This window comes from Oryzias latipes, chromosome 1, assembly GCF_002234675.1.
Source record: "Oryzias latipes chromosome 1, ASM223467v1".
NCBI lineage: Eukaryota > Metazoa > Chordata > Actinopteri > Beloniformes > Adrianichthyidae > Oryzias > Oryzias latipes.
This window is the reverse complement of record NC_019859.2, coordinates 37,428,972-37,455,203: the sequence shown is the minus strand read 5'-3', so window position 1 is coordinate 37,455,203 and position 26,232 is coordinate 37,428,972. Positions and strand designations below refer to the sequence as shown.

General features: G+C 47.1%; 1 protein-coding gene across 3 annotated transcripts in view; it reads left to right on the top strand.

Annotated features, from left to right (window-relative positions):
* tmod1 (tropomodulin 1) overlaps positions 1-26,232 on the top strand; it is a 113,535-nt gene that overhangs the window by 73,597 nt on the left and 13,706 nt on the right. For all 3 annotated transcript variants that reach the window (XM_023952021.1, XM_023952050.1, XM_023952078.1), the window contains exons 7-10: positions 6,897-7,027; positions 23,589-23,696; positions 23,777-23,920; positions 24,057-24,201. In XM_023952021.1, the coding sequence (XP_023807789.1) occupies positions 6,897-7,027; positions 23,589-23,696; positions 23,777-23,920; positions 24,057-24,201 (528 nt within the window). The remainder of the gene's footprint in view (positions 1-6,896; positions 7,028-23,588; positions 23,697-23,776; positions 23,921-24,056; positions 24,202-26,232) is intronic.

Sequence of the window (26,232 nt, the reverse complement as noted above, 5' to 3'; positions counted from 1 at the left end):
TACCTTCATGACACACACCTACATGACACACACCTACATGACACACACCTATATGACACACACCTGCATGACACACACCTACATGACACACACCTATATGACACACACCTATATGACACATACCTTCATGACACATACCTACATGACACATAACTACATGTTTGATCGGTTACCATGGCGCCGCGTGTGTGGCAGCTTATCTGGGCAGCTCTACCTTTTTGTGTTCCTTACTTTGCGTTTTTTAATATTTTCTTCCAACTTATTTGTGTTTTTTGTATTTTTCAACAACTATTACGAAGTTCAACGACAAACGACAGGAACATTATTACTTTTGCTTTTTGTTTTTTTATTTTTTCTCAACCTTTTGAACCGGCCTCGGGGAATCCGTTAGGATGCAGCTCCATTGTTTACACTCGAGATCAGCTGTTAGCTCTTGGACGAGTTGAGATTCTCCTCGCTGGAAAGCCAGATGTTCCAGCTGAAATACGGAGGAAACGACGAGGCTGCAGAGCTGGAGTTAAACGCCGGAAGAGAAGACGGAGGTACAAGCCATGTTTACCATCCGTTACTATGGGAAACGTCCGCGCGCTCTCTAACAAGCTGGACGAGCTAACAGCGCTCATGCGTCTGCAGCGGGTGTACCGTGAGAGCAGCCTGCTGTGTTTCACCGAGACGTGGCTCAACCAGGACATGACAAACTCCGTGGTCTCAGTTACTGGATTCACGCTGGTGCGGGCGGACCGGAGCGCGGCGCAGAGCGGAAAGAAGAAAGGCGGTGGTCTGGCGGTGTTCGTGAATGACAGGTGGTGTAACCGGAACCACATGACTGTGAAAGAACAGCACTGCAGCAAGGACATTGAACTGGTGGCAGTCAGCGTTCGGCCGTACTACCTTCCACGGGAGTTTTCCCATGTGCTGGTGGTGACTGTTTACATCCCCCCGTCGGCTGACGCTGCTGTCGCTTGTGAGCGCGTGCACAGCACCGTGTCCCAGCTGCAGACACAACACCCGCAGGCCCTGATCCTGATTTCTGGGGACTTTAACCATGCATGCACCCCCCTCTCCGCCACCCTGTCCAACTTCACCCAGTATGTGAACTGTCATACGAGGGACAGAAAAACTCTGGACCTTTTCTATGCTAACATCAAGAATGCATATACTTCTGCCCCCCTCCCCCCTTTAAGACGCTCTGATCACAACCTGGTCCATCTCTCCTCTGCGTACACTCCAGTGGTGAAACAGCAGAAACCACAGATTAAAACGGTGAAGATCTGGACTGAGGAGGTAACAGAGCGACTAAGGGACTGTTTTAGCACCACAGACTGAGACGTTCTCTGCAGTCCACACGGGGAGGACATTGACAGTCTCACTAACTGCATCACGGACTATGTCAATTTTTGTGTGGAAAACACAGTGCACACAAAATCAGTGCAGTGTTTTTCCAACAACAAGCCCTGGGTTACTCCTGAGCTGAAGACCCTCCACCTGGGCCAGTCAGACCACATTTCCCTGCTCCTAGCCCCTGCATATACCCCCCTCAGGAAACGGGCTCCCACCAAAAGAAAGACTATTAAAACTTGGCCCGAAGGTGCCTCCCACCAGCTGCAGGACTGCTTTGAAAGAACAAATTGGGAGGAACACAGCCTTCAGGTCCGGTGACAGGAACCTGTACAGCTCTGCCAGAGCAAACCTGAAGAGAGGCATCCGACAGGCCAAAATAGACTACAAGCAAAAAATGGAAGACAACCTCAAAACAAACAACACACGGCAGGTTTGGCAAGGGATCCAACATCTAACCAACTACAGACCAAACCTCGCTGCTGTTGATGGGAACCCTTCACTGGCAGAGGAGCTTAACCTCTTCTTTGCCCGCTTCGAGGTGGAGCCACCAGAGACAGCTGCATTACAGGCATCAGCGAACAACGGCCCCTCCCTAAGGGTAGAGGAACATGAGGTGAGGCGCACGCTGAGGTCTGTGAACCCGAGGAAGGCTGTCGGACCTGATGGCATCACTGGACAGGTGCTGAAGGACTGTGCAGACCAGCTGGCGGGGGTCTTTACTAAGATCTTCAATCGTTCCTTACATCAGTCCATCGTCCCACCCTGCCTCAAATCCTCAACTATTGTCCCTCTGCCCAAAACATCCACAATCACAGGCCTCAAGGACTATAGACCCGTCGCCTTGACCCCGATCATCACAAAATGCCTTGAGAAACTGGTACGCAACCACATTACCTCATGCCTTCCATCAACACTTGACAGCTACCAGTTTGCATACAGGGCGAACAGGTCCACAGAAGATGCCATCACCACCACTCTCCACACTGCTTTGTCCCATCTGGAGCAACCGGGGAACTACGTGAGGCTGCTGTTTGTGGATTTCAGTTCCGCCTTTAACACCATCCTCCCTCACAGACTTGTTTCCAAACTGGAGGCCCTCGGACTCCCCACCTCCACATGCCTCTGGATTTTGGACTTCTTGACAGACCGCCCCCAGAGGGTTAGAGTAGGGTCCCACACGTCGACAGCTCTCACCCTCAGTACCGGCTCCCCACAGGGCTGTGTGCTGAGCCCCCTGCTCTACACCCTCTACACACAAGACTGCACCTCCACCCACCCCAGCAATACCATCATTAAGTTTGCAGACGACACCACAGTAGTGGGGCTCATCTCTGGGAATGATGAGTCCGCTTACCGGGACGAGGTGGAGCGGCTCTGTGTCTGGTGTGAAAAAAACAATCTAATCCTCAACACAACAAAAACCAAGGAAATGGTGGTGGACTACAGGAGAAAAAAAATGTCATTCAGCCACTGTCTATTGGTGGGGATTGTGTGGAGAGGGTGGCTGCTTTCAAGCTCCTGGGCGTCACCATTGAGCAGGACCTGACCTGGAGCGCCAACACCACTGCTCTGGTGAAGAAGGCCCAGCAGAGACTGTATTTTCTCAGGCTTTTAAAGAAAAACAAACTGAGTGAGAAACTGCTGGTGTCCTTCTACCGCTGCTCAATAGAGAGCATTTTAACGTACTGTGTCTGTGCCTGGTTTGCCAGTTGCACAGCTGCGGCTAGGACAGCTCTCCAGAGAGTCGCCACAAGAGCCCAGAAGATCATCGGCTGCCCTCTCCCATCCCTGGAAGAACTGTACAGTTCTCGCTGCCTAAAAAAGGCTCAAAACATTCTGCTGGATCCATCACACCCCGGTCATTCCCAGTTTGAACTGCTGCCTTCAGGCAGGAGATACAGAACAATTAAAACAAGGACAAACAGATTAAAAAACAGCTTCTATCCGAGAGCCACCGTGGCCTTAAACGCTGCTAAATAAAGTTTATTTATTAGGGAAGTGTGCAATAACCGGAGAAGGTGTAACCTCCTTTTTATATTTTGTTGTATATTTTTTAACATATCTTTCTGATATTGTCTTATTTCGCAGTTTTTAGTTTTCTATTCTTACTTGACTTTTTATTCCACCGGAAAAAATTGCACTGTAATTTCGTTGTACATGTACAATGACAAATAAAGATATTTCTATTTCTATTTCTATTCTAAATAAAAAGAAGAGGGCTTTTCTCTCTGGGGACAAGGAGGAGCTACGCAGAGTACAGAGGGACCTGAAATATAAGATCAGGAAGTGCAAGGACTGCTACAGGAAGAAGCTGGAGCAGCGCCTGGAACAGAACAACATCCGTGATGTGTGGAGGGGTCTAAAACACATCTCAGGACATGCTGAGGCTGGAAATGTCGCCAGGTCACAGGTGACCAAGCCTGGATAAATGAACTGAACCTGTTCTTTAACAGATTTGATTCTGCCCAGCCCCCAGTCTCCACCCACACGGCCCCCCCCTTCACACCTTTCCAGCTCAGGCGTCTCCTCCCAGCTGCAGCTGTTACCACCTCAGCACCAAACAGTCCACTCTCCCCTTCTTCCAACAGAAGCAAAGGGACCCCCCCCCAACGACTCACAGCACCAGACCAGCCACCTCCCACCCATCCTCCAACCCCCCTTTGCCTCACCCTGAATCAGGTTAGGATGGAGTTAAGGAGAACAAAGGCCAGGAAGGCAACAGGCCCTGACAGCATCACCTCCAGGCTCCTCAGGGAGTGTGCAGACCAGCTCTGTGTGGGGGGGCTGTTCATATTTAATATGAGCCTCAGACTGGAGAAGGTACCAGTCCTCTGGAGGACTTCCTGCCTGGTTCCGGTTCCAAAGGTACCTCGTCCTACGGAACCGAACCACTTCAGACCTGTCGCCTTGACTTCCCACCTGATGAAGGCTATGGAGAGGATCATCCTCAGCCATCTCCGCACTCAGGTGAGCTCAGCACTGGACCCGCTGCAGTTTGCATATCGACCAGGCATCGGGGTGGATGACGCCATCATCTACCTGCAGCTGGGCCCTGTCTCACCTGGAGGCCCCTGGGAGATTACTGTGAGAGTTTTTTGATTTCTCCAGTGCTTTCAACACAATTCAGCCATCACTGCTGAGGAGGAAGCTGGAGGTTGCAGGTGTGGACCAACATCTGGTTGCTTGGACCATCAACTACCTCACAGACAGGCCACAGTTTGTGAGGCTGCGTGACTGATGTGGTGGTCTGCAGCACGGGGGCACCTCAAGGGACTGTGTTCTCCCCATTCCTGTTTACCCTGTACACATCAGACTTCACCTACGACTCCCACCACTGTCATCTGCAGAAGTTCTCAGACGACAGTGCCATTGTGGGCTGTGTATCAGGGGGGGATGAGCAGGAGTACAGGGGGGTCATCACTGACTTTGTTGGCTGGTGTGAAGTTAACCACCTGCTGCTTAACACCAGCAAGACGAAGGAGCTGATACTGGACTTCAAGAGGTCCTCACCACCACAGTCACCGGTGAACATCCAGGGTTCAGACATTGAGGTCGTGGACACATTTAAATATCTGGGTGTTCACCTGAACAACAGACTGGACTGGTCCAACAACACGGATGCTCTGTACAGGAGGGGCCAGAGTCGCCTTCACCTGCTGAGGAGCCTGAGGTCCTTTGGCGTGTGCAGACAGCTGCTGAGGACCTTTTATGACACTGTGGTGGCCTCAGTGGTCCTTTATGGAGTTGTGTGCTGAGCGGGGGGCAGTGCAGGCAGAGACTTGAAGAGGCTTAACAAACTGGTTAGGAGGGCCGGCTCTGTCCTGGGCTGCACACTAGAATCCATCGAGGAGGTGGCGGACAGGAGGATGTTAGCTAAGCTGACATCCATCATGGATAACCCCTCCCACCCCCTACACCAAACTGTAGAGGCGCTGACCAGCTCCTTCAGCACAAGACTGTTGCACCCTCAGTGTAAGAAGGAGCGCTACCGCAGGTCATTCCTCCCCACAGCCATCAGACTGTACAACACCGTGTCAAAGTGACACTCCACGGTCCCAGGGGTGTTTTTCTGTTTAGTCATTGATTCATTTACTTTTGTTGTAGTTGTTGTTTTTCAATTTTAAATTGTTTTTTGTTCCTGAACAGTTGTTTGTTTTTGTTTTTGGTGTGAACTTCATTAGTTATTTCTGTATTTTGAAAAAATTTGTAATGTTTTTTTACAGTTTACATGTTTTGCAGACCGCATGTTTTTTACACTTTTGCAGCTGTATTTATTTAATATTTATTTCTTTATTTATTAAGAATCTCATTTTTGATAATAATTTTTCATAATAATTTTAGTAATATTTTTAATGATCTAATATAAATGTCATTTGTGATGTCCTTTATTGATGTTATATTATATAGATTATTTCTGAATGTCGTGTTGCTGCCACAGAAATGAAATTTCCCCATTGTGGGATTAATAAAGTCATCTATCTATCTATCTATCTATCTATCTATCTATCTATCTATCTATCTATCTATCTATCTATCTATCTATCTATCTATCTATCTATCTATCTATCTATCTATCTATCTATCTATCTATCTATCTATCTATCTATCTATCTATCTATCTATGACGTATACCTACATACCTACCTACATGACTCCTACCTAACTTGTGACCGGGGTTTAAATATTAGGAAGTCATGAGCTTTAGCTAAAGCAGTTAGCGTTCGCATGGTGGAACTGGCCGGTGGACCCGCATAGACTGTGGGCGTGGACAAAAACAAAGGGGGGGAAATGGCTTCATTTGGCCCTGCCTCTTTTCATCATATTTAGACAACGTCTAAGTTAGGCGGAACTAAATCCAGCCAACATGGCGGCCCTGTGAGCTGACAAGTTATTCTTCAAGTAGGAGGACTGCAGAAGTCAATGGGTGACGTCAGAGATGATTGTCCAGTAATATAAATGTCTGTGGTCAGAGGTCAGAGGTTCTGGTCATGGTTGTGTTCTGTCACTTACTGGGCTCCACTCCTGGGTCTGTCACAAACTCTGCAGTAGCTCTGGGTCTTGATCCAAGTCTGATGATGACACTTTGAGACTCACCAAGTTCACCTGCAACACCTGACTGTCTACTACCAACCTGAAGGCGCTGTGGTCAGGTGGACCTGCTCGTCCGTTTAGCTGTGTGTTCATGGCTGTTTGATTGATGGACTTACTTACAAAATGAGCTTTTTATCCCCACAGAATGTTGACACTGATGAAACATTTTAAAGGCTCCAATTTGGCTCCAATAAGTCAGACACGCTGAACGTAGTAAGACCATCATGTGGAAAACATAAAATGAGCTGTCTGTCACCACAGTACAATTACCTCCCATCCTCTGTGAAGTGAAACAGACACTGTGGAGACGACATCCACTTAGTTTACATGATATCCATCACTTATTGGGAGCCAGGTCAATGAAAATGACTGCAGCATTACATTTTGAATGGTGGAACAGTGCAGGTTCCTGCTGCAGAGCATCGCTGAACATACAGTCTTCTTTGTCCTGTCTTCCTCTCCAGGTGTGATCCAGTGCACACAGTATAAGCCGGTCCCTGATGAGGAGCCAAACTCCACTGACGTGGAGGAAACACTGATGAAAATCAAGAGGAATGATCCTGACCTGGTGGAGGTCAACCTCAACAACATCAAGGTCAGAGAATGGTGTAGTTTGAAGGAAAAGGGAAGACTACAAGTTGTTTTTTTATTTCCTCAGCAGAGCACATTTCCCATGAATTTGCTTGATCTTTAGCTGAACTTCAGGTTCCACTGAGAGATCCTCAGAGGATGGCTGCTACTGAGCACAACGGCATCCTAGAAGCAGCTGGACCTCAGAACATCAGATGCCTACAAGAGCTCCACCTCTACGGACTTCATAGAATTTTGTGAAGTCCTGTGAAAATGGGACTTCACAAAAAATCCATCATCCACTTTACAGGAAGAGAAACACTCACTCGAGCACAGGTGCTATCTCACCTTTGCACAAATACCGTAATTAACGGACTATAGAGCGCACCCGATTATAAGCCGCACCTGTCCATTTTCACGTATTTAACTTCTTTTGTACATACACAAGCCGCGTCAGTGTACAAGCCGCATGCATTACGCAACATGGTCAGCCTGATAATTCACGTTCCGACTCCCAAACTGAGTGCATTTCATTAGCACACTGTGGGAGGAGACAGCCTTGCCTGAGGCTCATGTTTTTGAATACACCCACATCTGACAAACAGCATGGACCTCTATTCTGTTCACAAGTTCCTCACTTATGTTTTTTTTTATTTTGTTTTTTTTTACTTATTGACAATCTAGATATCATACATAAAATTACAAAAAGTAACCATATAATCAACATTACATCCCTCAGTTATGAGTCTTAGGGGCTAAAGGCGGGTCTAACCCGGCCCGCCATACTGTTGTACGTGTTTAAGAATGAGCAAGGAGCAGCAGTGGATGGAGGGGCGAACGGAAGAACAGCTCTCCTTCCGCTTGTGTCGCGGCAGCATTATGGTGGTAACGGGGCTGGTTAAAAAAAACACCGATAAAATGAAGCAGCGGCGACTGAAAAGCGCGCGCCTCAGCGCGATACGCGCACCTCTGCGCGGCGCGTGCGTCAGAAGTTTCCTTCCACAATAAACACTGTTGCTCCGTGGACGCCTCGAGGAAGCCCTGGCTGCAGCCTGCAGAATGGCTCGACGCCTCTGCGCTCCGCGCTCGCCCCACGCGCTCCTTGTCTCCCCTTCCTATCTTCTCCGAAACCCCTGGCCAGGGCGGCTCCAGGGAGTAGCGCTTCGTCCCCATTGCGCCGGTGGACGGAGCAAATCGTGTCTGTGCAGAGCAATCGGACTTAATACTGTACGTTTTGTGTATGAGGGGCGGATGCGTTGTTACGTGTGGGAGCCATCAGACTGCCATCGGCCCCGCAGCTCTATGTGAACGAGTAGCAGGAGAACATGTCTCCAGCTCACACAGAGGCTGTGAGCTTTTCAAAGCAAAATTCAGCTCAGTCCTTAGAAACAGTTAAAATGACCACGTCAATTTGTGTTTCCAGTCGTGTCCCGACAAAATAAAGGCTGATGTTATTCCCACATATTTACGTGCAGCCCAGCTGCAGATTGCAGCTTTTCCGTCAGCAGCTGACCGGCTTTTCCAAACTCGTTGGTGATGGTGGATTTTTTTATGCTGCCTTTAACGATTGCTTTTAACTTGAAAGCTGCATCATAATGTAGTGGCGATCATGTGCACGTTGGGTCTAATGGCACCAAAGTATTCTGGGATGCGGCCGGACATGCGTGTTTCTTTTTGTTGAACCATGACTGAAGTGTCTAAGACCTGAACTCAAGTCCATGCTGTTTGGCTGCTTAGAGGTGTGTTGAAAAATAAATGACTTGTTGCTTGGAGTTGAATAGAAAAGTCATACCATTCACTGAGTCCGAAAGTACATACATGGCGGCCGCCAATTAAATCTAGAAATTAGCCACGTCACTGAATAAGCCGCAGGGCTGTAAGTGCAGGAAAAAAGTAGCGGCTTATAGTCCGGAAATTACGGTAGTTTGCGTGATTGAATGAAATGTCTCACACTAGTTGGTTTGAATGCATAAGTATGCGTGTGGGAACACTTCCGGTTCCGGGTTACACAGCAGGATGCGTGGCGTGCCTCTCTGCGAATACAACTATCTTCAAATTACTTAAAAGGTTGATTTTCCCCAAAAAAGAGAGCTGACCATGCCCCCGAAGAAACCCCAGGAATACGAAGACCTCAAAAAGACTCTTGACTTATTCAAGAAACGCTGAAAAGTTTTATGGAACAAGTGTCGGCTAAGCTAACGCCACTTTGGGAAATGATGGAAGAGTTCCGAAGATTTCGGGCTCAAAACGAGCAGCGAGAAAACCGGGTCGAGATTCTTGAGAAAAGACTGGACGATGTGGAACAGCAAGTAAGGATGAATAATGTCATTCTCACTGGAGTACCGATCAAGCCTCGAACGAAACTGACAGCAGGAGCAAGCACTGCTAATGCTAGCGTTAGCTTAGCTAGCAGTGCTAATACGGAGATCGGTGCAGTGTCTTTGGAGCAGCAAATACATTCATTTCTCACATCTAAAGGGATTTCCCTGGATCTCAATACCATCGAGACCTGCCACCTGCTCCCCAGGAGAAAGGAGACGGATAAACCAGCAATCCTCATCAGGTTTGTGAATCACAAACACAAGCTAGCTTTGATGACCCAAAGGAAACAACTGAAAGGTTCGGCTGCTTATCTGAACGACCATCTGACCAGAAGGAATGCTGAAATCTCAAAACATGCACGGCTTCTCAGGAAGCGTAAGCAGATTGAGAACACTTGGGTTAAAGGCTGCAGGATTTACGTCAAACCGCTCGGTCCAGAGGACCGGTCCAAGGTTCTGGTTGTGAACACCATGAAAGACTTTGAAAAGTGTTTGATCACGGTCGTCTGAAACAACATGGAGTAATAAACCAAAGAGACAAATAATTTCAAGAAATATGACACGTGGATTCATCACTTTCTCTGTATGTCTGATGTGACCTGAATAACAGAGTTCTGACCTGCAGACAACTTGACCTCAACTTTCACCGTCGCTGATATCAGCTGAAGAAGGATATGGACCTGAATCTAATGTCTGCAGTCATAACATCGAAGAGAACTATTAACTCTGTTTTGAACCCAGAAGAACGGCTGTTATCAGTAAAAGAAGAAATACCAACCTTGGACAATCGACAGTTATGGACCCTTTTTACTTTTCCCCTACTGCATTACTTTATTATAAAAAAAATAAAAATACAAAAAAAATATTAAAAAAAGTAAAACAAATGATTAATCACTTATTGAAAATTGTTAAATTGATTGACTTTTAATGATATTACTTCACTTTCTCCAAAAATTGATAAATTGATTCAAAAATCATTCCTAATGTAGCCTAATTTTGCACGTTTTTAACTTTTGATACTTGATGAAATTTTGCTATGAAAATTCCTGAAACAGTGTTGTGTCTACTTTACTGATATAGTATTATGTTTTATTCATATGAATGGCTTTTATAAGTAACATAATCTGCATATATTTCATTTTTTTTTTTTTCTGCATATATTTCAGATGACTGATCTGCATTTGACATGTTGATTTCTAAAAGTTATTTTTGACGTAATACTTAAGTAATTCATCTTTGTCATGTGCTTTATCGATGTCTTATGATTTTTAATTCTTTTTTTTTTTTTTTTAACTTGTCCTGTCCAACAGCTGGGCAGTCAGATGAGAGCTGAGGGCCTCTTGGGTTGGACATATTTTACTTTAACAAGAGGGGTATTAATCTTCAGACAAACCAAAGTTATGTCTGAATAAACCCCTTTTGTAATTGAGGCCAAACTTTATTAATTTCAAACATGTCTGAAAATCTTTGGTGTTGGACCGGACGGAAAAGGAAAGAGGGGAAGAAGAGAGAGGGACGTTAGAGAGAGGGGGGGTAGGGGGTGATAATAGGAGGGGAAGGGGGATAAGACCATGAAGCAGCATAAAGCAACAAGTTTACTGGTTGTTAATCATTATGGTAAGGTTTAAATGTAAAAAAAAAACAAAAAAAGGGCGGAGCCTGTCCACACACACACTCAAATGTTATAAACACACCTGTTAGTTGCAAAAATGTCCACCTGTCGACATGTACACAAAACAGATAGTGTTCACATGCATACTTATGCTTTAGAACCAACTAGTGTGAAATATTTCAGTCATTCAGTCTGTTGAGCTAACACCTGTGCTCAGGTGAGTGTTTATGTTCTTCTAAAATGGATGGTGGAACGTGAAAAGAAGGAGGGAGAGTGCCCAGCCATCCCCACCCCAAGACCCCCACCGCACTAGCAGCGGCAGCCGGAATCCTCCCAACGCCACACGGGAACAGGCAGGGAACAACCGCCGCCCGGGCGACCAAGCCCGCCACCCAGGCCAGGGCCAGCAGGGCCGCCGCAAGGCCCCCAGAGCCAGAGAGCAGGGAGGCACGGAGGGAAAGAGGGCGCCGCCCCAGCCCAACCAGGAGAGCAGCCCCCCCGCCGCGCCGGGAGAACCCAACGCAGGGCCCCACCGGAGAAGGACGCCCACAGCCCCAGACGAGCACCCCACCACCACCCAGGAGTTCCGGGCATCCCCCCGCCCCAACCCCAGGTACGAGCCAGGACCCCCCAAGGGAGACCCACTCCGCACTCCAGGCAGCCATCCGCCCGGCCCACGGTTGGTCCAGGGAGGAGCGAGGCAGGGGCCCGCCGCCCCCGCCCAGGAGGGGGGAACCCCGGGGAAAAAAGAGGGCCCACAAGGGGTGTTGTAAATATGGCCCGACCAGGCTCGGCCACAGTTGGAAATTTGGCGGGGCCCAGCACTCAGGAGCAAGGACCAGAACCCACCCCCCAGGGACACGAACACCCCCGGCTCAGATGTAATGTGAACCCCCCCACCGCGCGGAGAGAGCACCGCCGGGCCCAGGGAGCCGGCACCCCGGGGACACAGCCGCCGTTGCAAAGGGGCCCGTACCCCCCACCAGGGAAGAGGCAGGGGACAGATGGTCCTAGGTCCCACCTTCCTTGCAAAATGTGTGTGCGTGTATGTGTGTTTGAGAGAGTGCGTGTGTGCATGTGTGTGTGTTTATGCTGGGATGTATATATTGAGGGGGGAGGGGTGTGTGTACTAAGGGGGGTGCGGTTAAAATTGGCGGTGATTTTTAATTCTAATAAAAACTGGGAACCGGATATTGATAAAACATGTAATAAAATGGTTATAGTATAACAGGGTGGGATTATAAAAGTTCGCTTCCTTCCACTCCCTTTCAAGCAATATTTATTAATATGTCTAATTATCCTAAGTTTGATTAGTTACTGTATGAATGTATAACTGATGATTATATTGCTTTGGTGTATTATTTCTACTTAATTGCTTGAAATAAACCATTTCAAATCAAAATCAAATAAAAAAAACACTATCTGTATTGTGAACATGTTGACATGTCGACATTTTTGCAGCCAACAGGTATGTTTATAACATTCATTTGAGTGTGTGTGGACAGCCCGCCCCTTTTAGATTGGTATTACATCTAAACCTGACCGTAATGATTATGATTCTACAACCCCCTCCTTCTATAATCACCCTTCTACCCACCCCCCTCTCTCTAACGTCCCTCTCTCTTCTTCCCTTGTTTCCTTTTCCATCCGGTCCAACACCAAAGATTTTCAAACATGATTGAAATTAATAAAGTTTGGCCTCAATTACAAAAGGGGTTTATCCAGACATACCTTTGGTTTGTCTGAAGATTAATAACCCCTCTTGTTAAAGTAAAATATGTCCAACACAAGAGGCCTTCAGCTCTCATCTGTTTGTCCAGCTGTTGGACAGGACAAGTAAAAAAAAAAGAAAATGGTTGGATGTATGGAAGTTTTTCTGTTCCATCAGATTCAGAATATTTAAACCTTTGAATTTTATTTCAGATTTGTTTTTCAATCCTTGGTAAATTTCAGGCAGAGAACAGCCAATGATATTTTCTGTTGTGCTAACAGCCCTTTTCAGCCTTTGCTTCTCTGCTCCATAAGCTTGAGTAACCCTTGTGCTGTCCTAGGCACTTTACCATTGGGAGTTGGGTCATGTAGACCCACTAGACCAGGGGTCGGGAACCTATGGCTCGCGAGCCATATATGGCTCTTTTGATGGTCACATGTGGCTCGCAGACAAATCTTTAATTATAGTTTTTTTTTTTCATTAGACCAGTCATTCTCGGGCGCGATGCGATGCCAGAGGCGCGCAGTAGTAGCAGTGCTTAGAGAGAAAAATCTGCGCCAGCACTATAAGTTACTATTATCTATTATTTCACAGAGTTTGTACCAGCTGGAAACCAGTGAATTGACGTGCATAAAACTACGCGCTCCCGTCTCTGAGAAAGAGCGCGCAGATGCGGAGACGGGATGTGTGAGGAAAGCAGGGGGGGGGGGGGGGGTTGTGGGGACAGGCAGCAGGTGAATCGCGCAGGGATTGTAAAAACGTAAAACCCGCTTCCCGTCACTCACTGCAGCGTGTGAGTGTGTGTTTGGCTCCATGTCTGTCTCACATCTACAGAACATTCAGACCTAAGATCACGTCTCAAGTCTCAACGCCTGCATGAAGCAGAAACTCACCACGTATCAACCAGACTAGACAATCAGCAAAACTACCATGAGAAATACTCATCATTTATTAGCAACAGAATAACAATATTAAAAAGAATCCACAGACTTATTGTACTTTAAAAATGTTGAAATTAAATCAAATGCACACATTCACTTGTATATTTAGTTTTAAACATATTGTCGCGGACTGAGTTGGGTGGCTGTTGGGCCGCGTTAAAAGTTCTGGAGTTCATTGAACGCGTCAAGCAGAGCTCTGATTGGCCCTCAGTTCTGTCGCTCAGCCTGTTGTTAGGTAGTTTGGACCAATGGGGTTCAGCTATGGGCCGAATAAGGGTAATGGGAGGGCTGCAGCGGGAGCAGGGGAATATAAAGTTGGGAGAAGCGCTCTCGTGTCGGCGGGAGAGATTCAGGAGTTGCTGAATTAATTGAACGGCGTTTGTTGCGGTCTGCAGTAATCGGAATAAAGAACTTTAAAAGAGGTTAAGTCTCCGTGCCTCAGTGTGGGGAAGGGACACTACATTATTGTATGGCTCTTTCGAAATTACATTTCAAAATATGTGGCATTTATGGCTCTCTTGGCCAAAAAGGTTCCCGACCCCTGCACTAGACAGTGCTCTGAAGCGTTTTTCTTCAATGATTTGTGATCTTCACTGGTGTCCATGGATTACATGAAATCTTTCCACCTTTATCCACCTTTGTCATGGTAGGGAGAACACCTCAATGTAAGGGTGGGGTCATCCAAGATAGTACAAGGGTTAAATGTTGGGCTTCGTGTTGTGTGTTAAGTGTTATGGGCTTCCCACCAATTTAACTGCACCCCTTAGTACACACACTCGTAACCCCTCAAAATATAGACACCAACACACGCACACATACATGCACACACACGCTCACAAAAACACACACACACATTGCACAAGGAAGGGGGGCCCTCTGATCTTCAGTCCTCTACCTCATCCCTGGTAGGGGGCACTAGGCCCTTGGCAGCGGCGCCCGTGTTCCCTGGGAGCTGGCTTCCTGGGCCCGGCAGCCGTCTCTCCACACAGGGAGAGGGATCCCTCTCTGGCAAGACCAAGAGCCGGTGTTCACATCACATTTGAGCCTGGGGGGTGTCCGTGTCCCTGTAGTCTGGGTTCTGGTACTTACCCTTGAGCGCTGGGAACCGCCAAAATTTAAACTTTGGGTGAGCCTGGTTGGGCCATTTTATAACATGGCCCCAAATGTTATGTAACCCTCAGCATCAGCAGGTCTGCTTCAGGCCCCCCGATGTCATCCCTCTGCGTTGTGTTTTATTGATGTATGGTGGTGGAGTGACGAACAGAGAACCACAGGACACTGGATGCTGGATTCAGGATTCAGGATTGTGACTGAACCACAAACTCCTTTTTTTTTTAATTATAAAGCGACATTCACTCAGCAGTCAGGCAGCTTCAGAACATGCAAAGGGAAACTCCATGTCAGGTAAACGCAGACAAAGCAAATTGTCAATTTAAAACAAAAGAAACATAAATCAGAATAAAACCGAGAATTAATAAAGTTACTAAAGATTAATACAAAATGATAATTACAGCGACATCATACAAAAATATATATTTTAGCGTCTACATCCCATGGAATTAAATCATGTCTGCTTGCATCGCCGTCACGTGCAGCCTCCTCACGGACCCCTCCCCCTGACAAGTAGCTGACAGCTGCTTCGTATCAAAACTTTATTTAAACCAAACTAAGTGCAAGTGCCTCATACTTCTTTTTTCAACATAAAAGTTTAAAACAGTTTAATGAACAGTGATGAAACAAGATTACAAATTACCAGTTTGGAACATGTGTAACTGTAACAACCTGTGGAGCCATACAGCCCATCTTAACTTCAGAACATGCAAAGGGAAACTGAAGGCAAAATGGCGCTAACGCAGCAAAACCCCCACCGACCTACGGTGTCCTGTCTGGCCCACTCATAGGAGCACAAGGGTTCATATCGCCAGTGCTGCCACCCTGTGGCCCTGTTCACCCTGTTGATGGCGTCCCAGCCATCAGACAAATGCCCCTGCCCTAGCCCTTCAAAGACCACCCACCGAACAAACAATATTGTGTCCCATTAAAATTTTGTTTAGTTTGAACCCAAATGAATCAACTATTTCTAATGGATCATTATGACCGAGCTTCTCTCCTAGCTTTCACTCTCTGCCACAACTCCCAGCCTCGGTTTATCTTTTCTTGATCTTTCAAATGGCTTGCGGCCTGGTGTAGTGGGCACAGTTTCTTTGGGGGCGCCTATTCCTAGGTGGGTTTCTTTTTGGAAAGTCAGGATTTTGAGAAGTGTGACCCCCACTTGTAGCTGCTGTAGTCTCTCCTGCCTCATTCATCAGTTCTGCGCTGAAGTCCACCATGTTGTCGTGTTCATGCTCACCATCTGTCAAGTCTTGCACATCCCTTTACACATTGTCCTCTTCATCCCCCAGCACTCTGTCCTCCATCACACCGGGCTCGTGCCTATGTCTCCAGTTGTTACGTCAGTCTCTAGCAGCTCCTCCACAGAATCTTAGTTCTGCTCCACTGGGAGGAACATGCACTGAGTGAGGAGGTTTCTATGAACAACTCGTTCTGCTCCTCCATTCTCTGGACGCACCACATAGACCGGGATGCCTTTCTGTTTTTTCACTACAATGTATGGGTGACACTCCCATTTGTCCCCAAGCTTTTGTCGCCCCTCTATATGACAGACCTTGACCAGCACCCGATCCCCTGGGCTGAAGGCGTGGCTTTTTGCAGTTCGGTCATAGTACTTCTTCTGCTGTCCTTTGGCATGTTGAGATGTTTTGCTAGCCTGGGCATGAGCCTGTGAAAGACAGTCAGAGAGGGTCTGCACATAGTCACTGTACCCACATTCCTCAGCCCTGATAGAGAGTCCAAAAACAAGGTCCACTGGAAGCCTGGGGTGTCTCCCAAACATCAGGAAGTAAGGTGTATAGCCTGTGGAATCATGCCGTGTGCAGTTATAAGCATGTGTCATGGCATCTAAATGTTCATGCCAGTGGGGTTTCAGGTGCGGCTCAAGTGTCCCAAGCATATTGAGCAGAGTTCTGTTGAACCTCTCGGTCACTTCATTCCCCTAGGGAAGGTAAGGCGTGGTGTGTGTTTTGGTGATGCCGACACATTTGCAGAGCTCTCTCACAATAGCACTCTCAAAATTGCGACCTTGGTCTGCATGCAATTTTGATGGGAAACCAAATCTGCAAAATAAGTTTTTCCAGAGCACTTTAGCCACTGTGCGAGTTTTTTGGTCTTTAGTGGGGTAGGGCTGTGCATATCGGGAAAAGTGGTCTGTTACAATTAGTACATTCTCTATTCCACCTTTGGACTTTTCCAGGGTCAAAAAGTCCACACACACAAGCTCCATGGGTGCACTACTGTGGATACTGACCAGAGGAGCTCTGAGACCTGCGGTTGGCGTTTTCCTGAGGCAGCATCTTTCGCATTGCTCGCACCATGTTTTTACATCCTGGAACATTCTTGGCCAGTAAAACCACTCTCTGATCATCTGCAGCGTTCTCTCAAATCCCAGATACCCCGAGTCATTATGAAGAGCAGTTTTGACTGAATTTCGAAGTTGCTTAGGCAAAACGAGCTGCAGGACTGCATCTCTGTGAGTGTCCTCTATGTTCCGGTACAGAATCCCATCTTTTATTACCAACCTTCGCCACTCCTTTAAGAGGAGTCTTCCTTGCGTGTCACCACTGACTCTCACCCTGCGACAGGGTTTTTGGCTCCGGCTCTTAAAGTGAAGGACTGGACTGATAACGGGGTCCCCCCTCTGAGCAGCCCGTATCACTTGTGTTGTCATGGCAGGGAGTGACTCAGTCCCCACATCCCCGTAAGGCTCTGACATAGGAGGTTCACTGGTCTCAGGCTCATCTAAAACAACAGGAGGAAGTTCTGCCAACACACTTGTTTGCACCCGCTGTGGGCACATCTGCAGAACATTCGAAACATCCTGGGTGGACAGGCGATGTCACGTTTCGATGTCACGTTTGGGAACTCCGCACGTATCCACGGTGACGGTCCCATTGTTTACACCAGAGATCAGCTGTGGGCATTCTGCGACGCGCCTATGCTACATCGAGAAAGGCCTGAGGTTCCTCAAGAGTTAAGAAGGAGAAGACGGGGATCCCGAGCTGGAGCCCTGTGTCGGGCTAAAAGGAGACGTTACCGACCCACCGTGCCGTCCATCGTCATGGGGAATGTAAGATCGCTCCCTAACAAGATGGATGAGCTAACTGCTCTCACCCGGCATCAGAGGGAATTCCGGCAAGCTAGCATCATGGTGTTTACGGAGACTTGGCTAACAGCGCTAACACCGGACTCGGTGGTGACTGTTGACGGATTTCAGCTGATGCGAGCGGACAGGACAAAGGAGAGTGGTAAGAGAAAGGGAGGAGGACTGGCGGTATTTGTGAACAACAGATGGTGTAAATCCACTCACATCACTGTTAAGGAGCAGATCTGTAGCAAGGACATTGAACTGCTAGCCGTTAGCATGAGGACATTCTACCTGCCGAGGGAGTTTTCACATGTCATTGTGATCGCTACGTACATCCCCCCCTCTGCTAATGGCGATGATGCGTGTGATGTCCTGCACTCTGTGGTGAATAGACTTCTAACCCAGAGTCCCAATGCCCTTCTCCTCATCTCTGGAGATTTCAACCATGCCCCTCCATCATCCACACTACCAACACTCACCCAATATGTCTCATGTCCCACCAGAGACAACAGAACATTGGACTTACTGTATGCCAACTCCAAGGAGGCATACACTTCAACTGCTCTGCACCCCCTGGGAAGATCTGACCACAACCTGGTTCATCTCCTTCCGGTGTACAAACCCTGTGTATGCAGGCAACCAGCTGTCTACCGCACAGTGAGGACATGGACTGATGAGACCGAGGAGGCTCTGAAGGACTGTTTTGACACTACAGTGTGGGAGGAACTGTGTAGTCCACATGGGGAGGAAATTGACTGTCTAACAGAATGCATGACGGACTATATCAACTTCTGTGTGGAGAACACCGTACCCACCAGGAAAGTACGTTGCTTCTCAACAGTAAACCATGGATTACTCCTGAGATAAAGGCTCTCCTGAAGGGGAAGAAGAGGGCCTTTAAATCAGGCAACAAAGAGGAGCTGAGGGCTGTACAGAAGGAGCTGAGGCGCAACATCAGACAGGGAAAGATGAGCTACAAAAGGAAGTTGGAGGAGAAGCTGCAGCAGAACAACGTCAGCGGGGTGTGGCGAGGGCTGAGGACCATCACTGGATACAATGAGCCCGGCACTCAGGCTGAGGGGGACCAGACGTGGGTTAACGACCTGAATCTGTTTTTCAATAGATTCGACCAGTTGCCCACCCCCACCCTGTCATCTCCTACACTGCTGCATTCAACGACCCCTACACCCATTGTGCTTCATTCCGACACCCCTGACGACTCAGCCCGCAGCCCCCTCCCCGCACCAACCCCCACACTGCCACTCACTAAAGCCCAGGTGAGATGGCAGCTCAGAAAAACAAAGGCAAGGAAGGCGTCTGGCCCAGATGGCATCGGCCCCAGGCTCCTCAGGACATGTGCAGATGAACTATGCAGCGTTATGCTGCACATGTTTAGTCTGAGCCTGAAGCTGGGGAAGGTGCCACAGCTGTGGAAGACATCCTGCGTGGTCCCGGTTCCGAAGACATCCCGGCCGACTGACTTCAAGGACTACAGACCGGTGGCGCTGACCTCTCATCTGATGAAGACGATGGAGAGGCTGGTGCTCACACATCTTCGTCCCATGGTCAGCCAGTCGATGGACCCGCTGCAGTTCGCCTACCAGCCCGGTATCGGAGTTGAGGATGCTGTCATCTTCCTCCTGGACAGAGCTCTGTCACACCTGGACCAGACTGGGAGCTCTGTGCGGGTCATGTTTTTCGACTTCTCCAGCGCTTTCCATACCATTCAACCGCTGCTGCTGAGGGACAAGTTGGTGCACATGGGCGTGGACCAGCATCTGTCTGCATGGATGCTGGACTATCTCTCAAACCGACTGCAGTATGTGAGGTCTCACCACTGTGAGTCAGATATGATCGTTTGTAACACAGGAGCACCGCAGGGAACAGATCTGGCTCCGTTCCTGTTCACTGTCTACACCGCAGACTTCATGTCCAGCTCAGCATCTTGTCACCTGCAGAAGTTCTCGGATGACTCTGCCGTTGTCGGACTAATCATGGATGACAATGACAGAGAGTATAGAGAACTGATTCAGAACTTTGTGGACTGGTGCCAGCAGAACTACCTCCAGATTAATGCAGGGAAAACCAAGGAGCTGGTGGTGGACTTTCGCAGGCACACTCTACATTAGCACCAGTGAACATCCAAGGAAGGGACATTGAGAGAGTGGACTCATACAAGTACTTGGGTGTTCACCTCAACAATAAACTGGACTGGTCACACAATACAGAAGCACTGTACAAAAAAGGACAGAGCAGGCTTTATCTGCTGAGGAGACTGAGGTCTTTTGGAGTGCAGGGACCACTCCTAAAGACCTTTTACGACTCTGTGGTGGCATCAGCCATCTTTTATGGAGCGGTCTGCTGGTGCAGCGGCATCTCGGCAGCGGACAGGACTGGAGAAGCTGGTGAAGAAGGCCAGCTCCGTTCTGGGGCTGCCTTTGGACTCAATACAGGAGGTGGGAGAGAGGAGGATGGTAGCTAAGCTATCATCCATGATGGAGAACGACGCCCACCCCATGTATGAGTCCGTGTCCTCACTGCGCAGCTCCTTCAGCGTCAGACTGAGACATCCTAAGTGTCTGAAGGAGCGACACCGCAGGTCGTTTCTACCTTCTGCCATCAGACTTTACAACCTTAGCTGCTACCAGTGAACAACGTCAAACAACATCATCGACTCGGTCCTATCTTACCCTGTGCAATAACCGATCATATGATCATCCTGTGCAATATTTTGGAATGTATGTGTGTATATTGTGTATATAGGTGTTTATACTTATTCCATAGTCTTTTTCTTTTATATACTGCTCTCTGTTTCTGTACTGCTGCCGCAATAAGGAAATTTCCCCATCGTGGGACTAATAAAGGAATATCTAACTATCTATATCTATCATGGGATGTGGTCTTCAGGTTTATAGGGGTGGACAGAGTCAGGCTGGATTCCAATGCACCCATGGTTGGAGGTAAGGCAGCAGTTGAAGGGCCTTGAGAGTAAAAAAAAGGTGACCGCAGTGTGGGCATCTGGGAGACACATCCTGTAGGTGGAGTGCCATTTGCGGTGACATCAGCTGGTGGGTGATGGTGGTTCAGTGCAGGAGCATAGGGCACGGTGCAGAATTGGGAGTACCCCATGTACCCCTGTTGCCTTGGAGTGAGCGGAGGGCTGAGGTGGGAGACAGCTTGGGGATGTATGGGGAGCTCTGGCACAGTTGGCACTTGTTGTGGCATGGGGTGCCGAATGTCTCTAGGCGGAGCCATTGGCTGAGGTCCAGGGTTGAAAGGAGGCCTACGAATGCTGACTTGGGCCGGAGGGGCTGGTGTAGTGTAATATGGTGAGAGCACAGGGGGCTGCAAGCTTAGCCATGACTCTGGGTCTTGCCCCAGGGGGTGTCTATGAGGCTGGGACTCAAAACCCAAGAGCTGCGAGTGGGGGCTGGTATAACGGGTGGTGTCATAGAGCTGCTTTGGTCTCACTACTGGCTGTTGGCTTGCTGTGTTGTGTTCTGTCATTCCCCCATCACTGCAGGGAATAACTTTGATCTCAAGTTCATGAGAGTGGCTTAGTGCTGGACCCTGAGGACAGCTGTGTACAGGTGCACCGGGGGACGTCCCCAGGTTTAGTGGAGGGTCTACGTACTCGCTTAACATCTTATTCTGCTTGCCGGTATTATGCACACATGCAAAAAGATTGTCCGTTCTGAATGCTAGGAGTGTATTTGGAATTGGGCGTGGGACAAGTTATACTTTATAGCCCAAGGTATGAGGAATAGGCAATGTAAAAATAAAGTTAAATTAAAACAGAAAAAAAATTAAATTCAGTCACTATTCAAATCAAAACCATACAACAGTCCGGCAATAACCCACTTGTTCAAAATGTCTCCAAGTTAAACCAAGTAGCTGCATAAGGCATGATCTTGAAAACTAATAGGTAGCACACTTTTAAAGAAAAGAAAAAAAAAATAAATCAGGTTTCATTTAGCTTAGAATAAAAATAATGTCAACACTGATATTTCACACCCCCATTTTTTTTTTTCCAAAAACAGGAAAACTCAATCACTTTACACTCCACTTCTTGAGAATAAAGGATACCCGTTTATAGGTGGATGCCTGTCTAAAACCAGAGTCTGCAGGGTCCAAGAGACTGTCACAATCCGGGTCACGGCACCAAAGATGTAACCCTCTGGATCAGCAGGTCTGCTTCAGGCCCCCCGACGTCATCCCTCTGCGTTGGGTTTTATTGATGTATGGTGGTGGAGTGACGAACAGAGAACCACAGGACACTGGATGCTGGATTCAGGATTGTGACTAAACCACAAACTCCTTCTTTTTAATTATAAAGCGACATTCACTCAGCAGTCAGGCAGCTTCAGAACATGCAAAGGGAAACTCCATGTCAGGTAAACGCAAACAAAGCAAATTGTCAATTTAAAACAAAAGAAACATAAATCAGAATAAAACCATAAATTAATAAAATTACTAAAGATTAATACAAAATGATAATTACAGCGACATCATACAAAAATATATATTTTAGCGTCTACATCCCATGGAATTAAATCATGTCTGCCTGCATCGCCGTCACGTGCAGCCTGCTCACGGACTCCTCCCCCTGACAACTAGCTAACAGCTGCTTCGTATCAAAACTTTATTTAAACCAAACTAAGTGCAAGTGCCTCATACTTATTTTTTCAACATAAAAGTTTAAAACAGTTTAATGAACAGTCATGAAACAAGATTACAAATTACCAGTTTGTGGAGCCATACAGCCCATCTTACCTTCAGAACATGCAAAGGGAAACTGAAGACAAAATGGCGCTAACGCAGCAAAACCCCCACCGACCTACGGTGTCCCGTCTGGCCCATTCATAGGAGCACAAGGGTTCATATCGCCAGTGCTGCCACCCTGTGGCACCAGGAGTCACCTGTCCTACAGTCATAACATTTTGCTGTTTGTATAAATAAAGTTTAGTCTAAATTATAAAAGGGGCTTATTAAAAAAAGACCTGGTTTGTCAGAAGATTCATAACTCCTGTTGTGACAGTAAAATTTGTCCAACACAAGAGGCCTTCAGCTGCTTTGTTCTTTTCTTTTACTCTTCACCTGCAGCTGCAACAAACTACTTCCTGATGGTTACGCTAACCCTAACCCTAACCATTATCCGTTTGCTTGAGTTTCAATTGGTTTAAATGGGAAAATCCAAAAATGATTTGTTTTGTATTTTAAGTTGAAAAATGAATGAACATGTCATGATTTGATTGGCTGGATATTGATGTGTTCTAAGATTGATTAGTTATTCTAGTGAGACAGTAGAAGCAATGTTTTCTCCATCTAGTGTTTTTACATTGAATTTCTGGGCCATCGAAATGTTGAGTCTTAAAAATAAAAATATTTATGATATTAAATAATATTTTCGGGGATAAAATGTTGCTATTTGAAAATCAAGGGTTGAAAAAGAATTCAGAAATAAAGTTCAAATGTTTAAAAATTCTGATTCTGATGGAATGGAAAAACTTCCACATGGATGGAGGTCAGAATTTGACCTTAGATTGTCAAAAATAACTAGCGAAAAATCACCAAAGTCATGAAAACAAAATATTGTATTTATTGCACCACAGTTTGAAAGTTTTAGAATTGTTGTTTGTTTCATTTGACTTAACAACATTTTCGGTCACAGAACAAAAGGTTTTGTGGAAAATAAAGCCATTTTCTGTGTGAAGCTCCTGAAGCCAAACTGAAACATCGATTAGAGACCTTTTTTAGAAATTCAAAGGTTCCTGTTTTTGTTCTGTGAATTTTCCTTCAGAATATTCCTGTTCCAACTCTGAAGGCTTATGCTGAAGCTCTGATGAAGAACTCTGTGGTTGAGAGGTTGAGCATCGTCGGTACCAGGAGTAACGACCCAGTAGCATTTGTGAGTGTTTGGTTTGAATTCATCTTTAAAGGTCACTGACAGATGATTTTTTTAAAACCATGTGTGGCGTGTTACCTTAGGCCCTAGCAGAGATGCTGAAGGTGAACACGACCCTGAAGAGTCTGAATGTTGAGTCCAACTTCATAACAGGAGCAGGAGTGCTGTCTCTGATTGAGTCTCTTCAGAAGAACACCACCCTGCAGGAGCTGAAAATCGACAATCAGGTATCTGTGGACACAGCAGCTGCTGCTTCAGTCTGGACTAAACTATGGTTAAAGTTGGGTTATTCTTTTCTTCTTTAACTCTTTCACAACACTCTTTCTCCATCTCCATCACATGGAAATGTTTGCTGAACTCTAGAGCCAGCCTCTGGGAAACAAGGTGGAGATGGAGATAGCTAGCATGCTGGAGAAGAACACCACACTGTTGAAGTTTGGATACCACTTCACGCAACAGGGCCCACGACTGCGCGGCTCTAACGCCATGATGAACAACAACGACCTGGGTGGGTCTCTACGCACATGTCAAAGCTCTCCTATGTTTGTGATGCAGTTTCTGTTTTGGTTTGCTGGAAGGGGGATGGGTCGATGTGGACGGGTTGGACTCTGCTTTCAGTCATGCAATAGAAATGAAACATGTTAACCATTACCTGTTAACCTTGACATAATAACCTTTAAATGTTAACCTTTACATGTTAAACCGGAACATGTTAACCATTACCTGTTAACCTTGACATAATAACCTTTACATAATAACCTTTACATGTCAACCTTTACCTGTTAACCTGAACATGTTAACCTTTACATGTTAATCTGTACATGATCACCTTTACATGGTAACCTTTACATAATCTAGCCACAGGGGTTGCAAGCCAGTAACTTCTGTGCCGGTCCCAAGCCCGGATAAATAGAGAGGGTTGCGTCAGGAAGGGCATCCGGCGTAAAAATTGCCAAAATAACCATGCGAATCATCCACAACACTTTAGACATACCGGATCGGTCGAGGCCCGGGTTAACAACGACCGCCACCGATGCTGTTAACCTACAGGGTGTCGGTGGAAATTTGACTACTGTTGGTGGAAGAAAGAGGGGAGGCAGAAGGGTCCGTTGCCAGAGAGAGAAGGGAAAAGGCAGGAACATAGGTTTGAGAATAGGGACTCTTAACGTTGGCACAATGACAGGGAAAGGCAGAGAGCTGGCAGACATGATGGAGAGAAGGAAGGTAGATGTACTGTGTGTGCAGGAGACAAGGTGGAAGGGCAGCAAGGCACGTAGTATTGGAGGAGGATACAAACTGTTCTATCATGGTGCTGATAGGAAGAGAAACGGGGTAGGAGTGATTCTGAAGGGGGAGTTTGTAAACAGTGTTCTAGAGGTGAAAAGAGTCTCAGACAGGATGATGAGCCTAAAGTTAGAAATTGAAGGGGTGATGGTGAATGTAGTCAGTGGGTATGCGCCACAGGTTGGCTGTGAGTTAGAAGTGAAGGAGAGATTCTGGAGTGAGTTGGATGAGGTCATAGAAAGTTTTCCCAGAGGAGAGAGAGTTGTTATTGGAGCAGACTTTAATGGGCATGTTGGTGAGGGCAATAGAGGTGATGAGGAGGTGATGGGCAGGTTTGGTGTGAAGGAAAGGAATCTGGAGGGACAGATGGTGGTGGACTTTGCGAAGAGGATGGAAATGGCTGTAGTCAACACTTACTTCCAGAAGAGAGAGGAACATAGAGTGACATACAGAAGTGGAGGTAGGAGTACTCAGGTGGACTACATCCTATGTAGACGAGGTCATTTGAGAGAGGTTAATGACTGCAAAGTGGTGGTAAGAGAGAGTGTAGCCAGACAGCACCGCATGGTGGTGTGTAAGATGACTCTGGAGGTCAGGAAGAAGAAGATAGGGAAAACAGAAAAGAAGACCAAGTGGTGGAAGCTACAGAATGAAGAAACTTGTGAGGAATTTAGGCAGAAGTTGAGGCAGGTCCTGGGTGGTCAGGATGAGCTTCCAGAGGACTGGGAAACTACAGCAGAGATTATCAGGGAAACAGGTAGGAAGGTGCTAGGTGTGTCATCTGGAAAGAGGAAAGACGGTAAAGAGACTTGGTGGTGGAATGAGGAAGTACAGGAATGCGTCCAGAGGAAGAGGTTGGCTAAAAGGAAGTGGGATGTAGAAAGGACTGAGGAAGGTAGACAGGAGTACAAGGAAGCGCAGCGTAGAGTGAAGAGAGAGGTGGCAAAGGCCAAACAGAAAGCTTACGATGAGCTTTATGACAGGTTAGGCACAAAGGAAGGAGAGAAGGACTTGTACAGGCTAGCCAGACAGAGAGACAGAGATGGGAAGGACGTGCAACAGATAAGGGTGATTAAGGACAGAGATGGAAAGGTGCTAACAACCCAAGAGAGTGTACAGAAAAGATGGAAGGAGTATTTTGAGGAGCTGATGAACGAGGAAAATGACAGGGAAAGAAGGGAGGAAGATGTGGTTGTTGTGGAGCAGGAAGTAGCAGAGATTGGAAAGGATGAGGTGAGGAAGGCTCTGAAAAGGA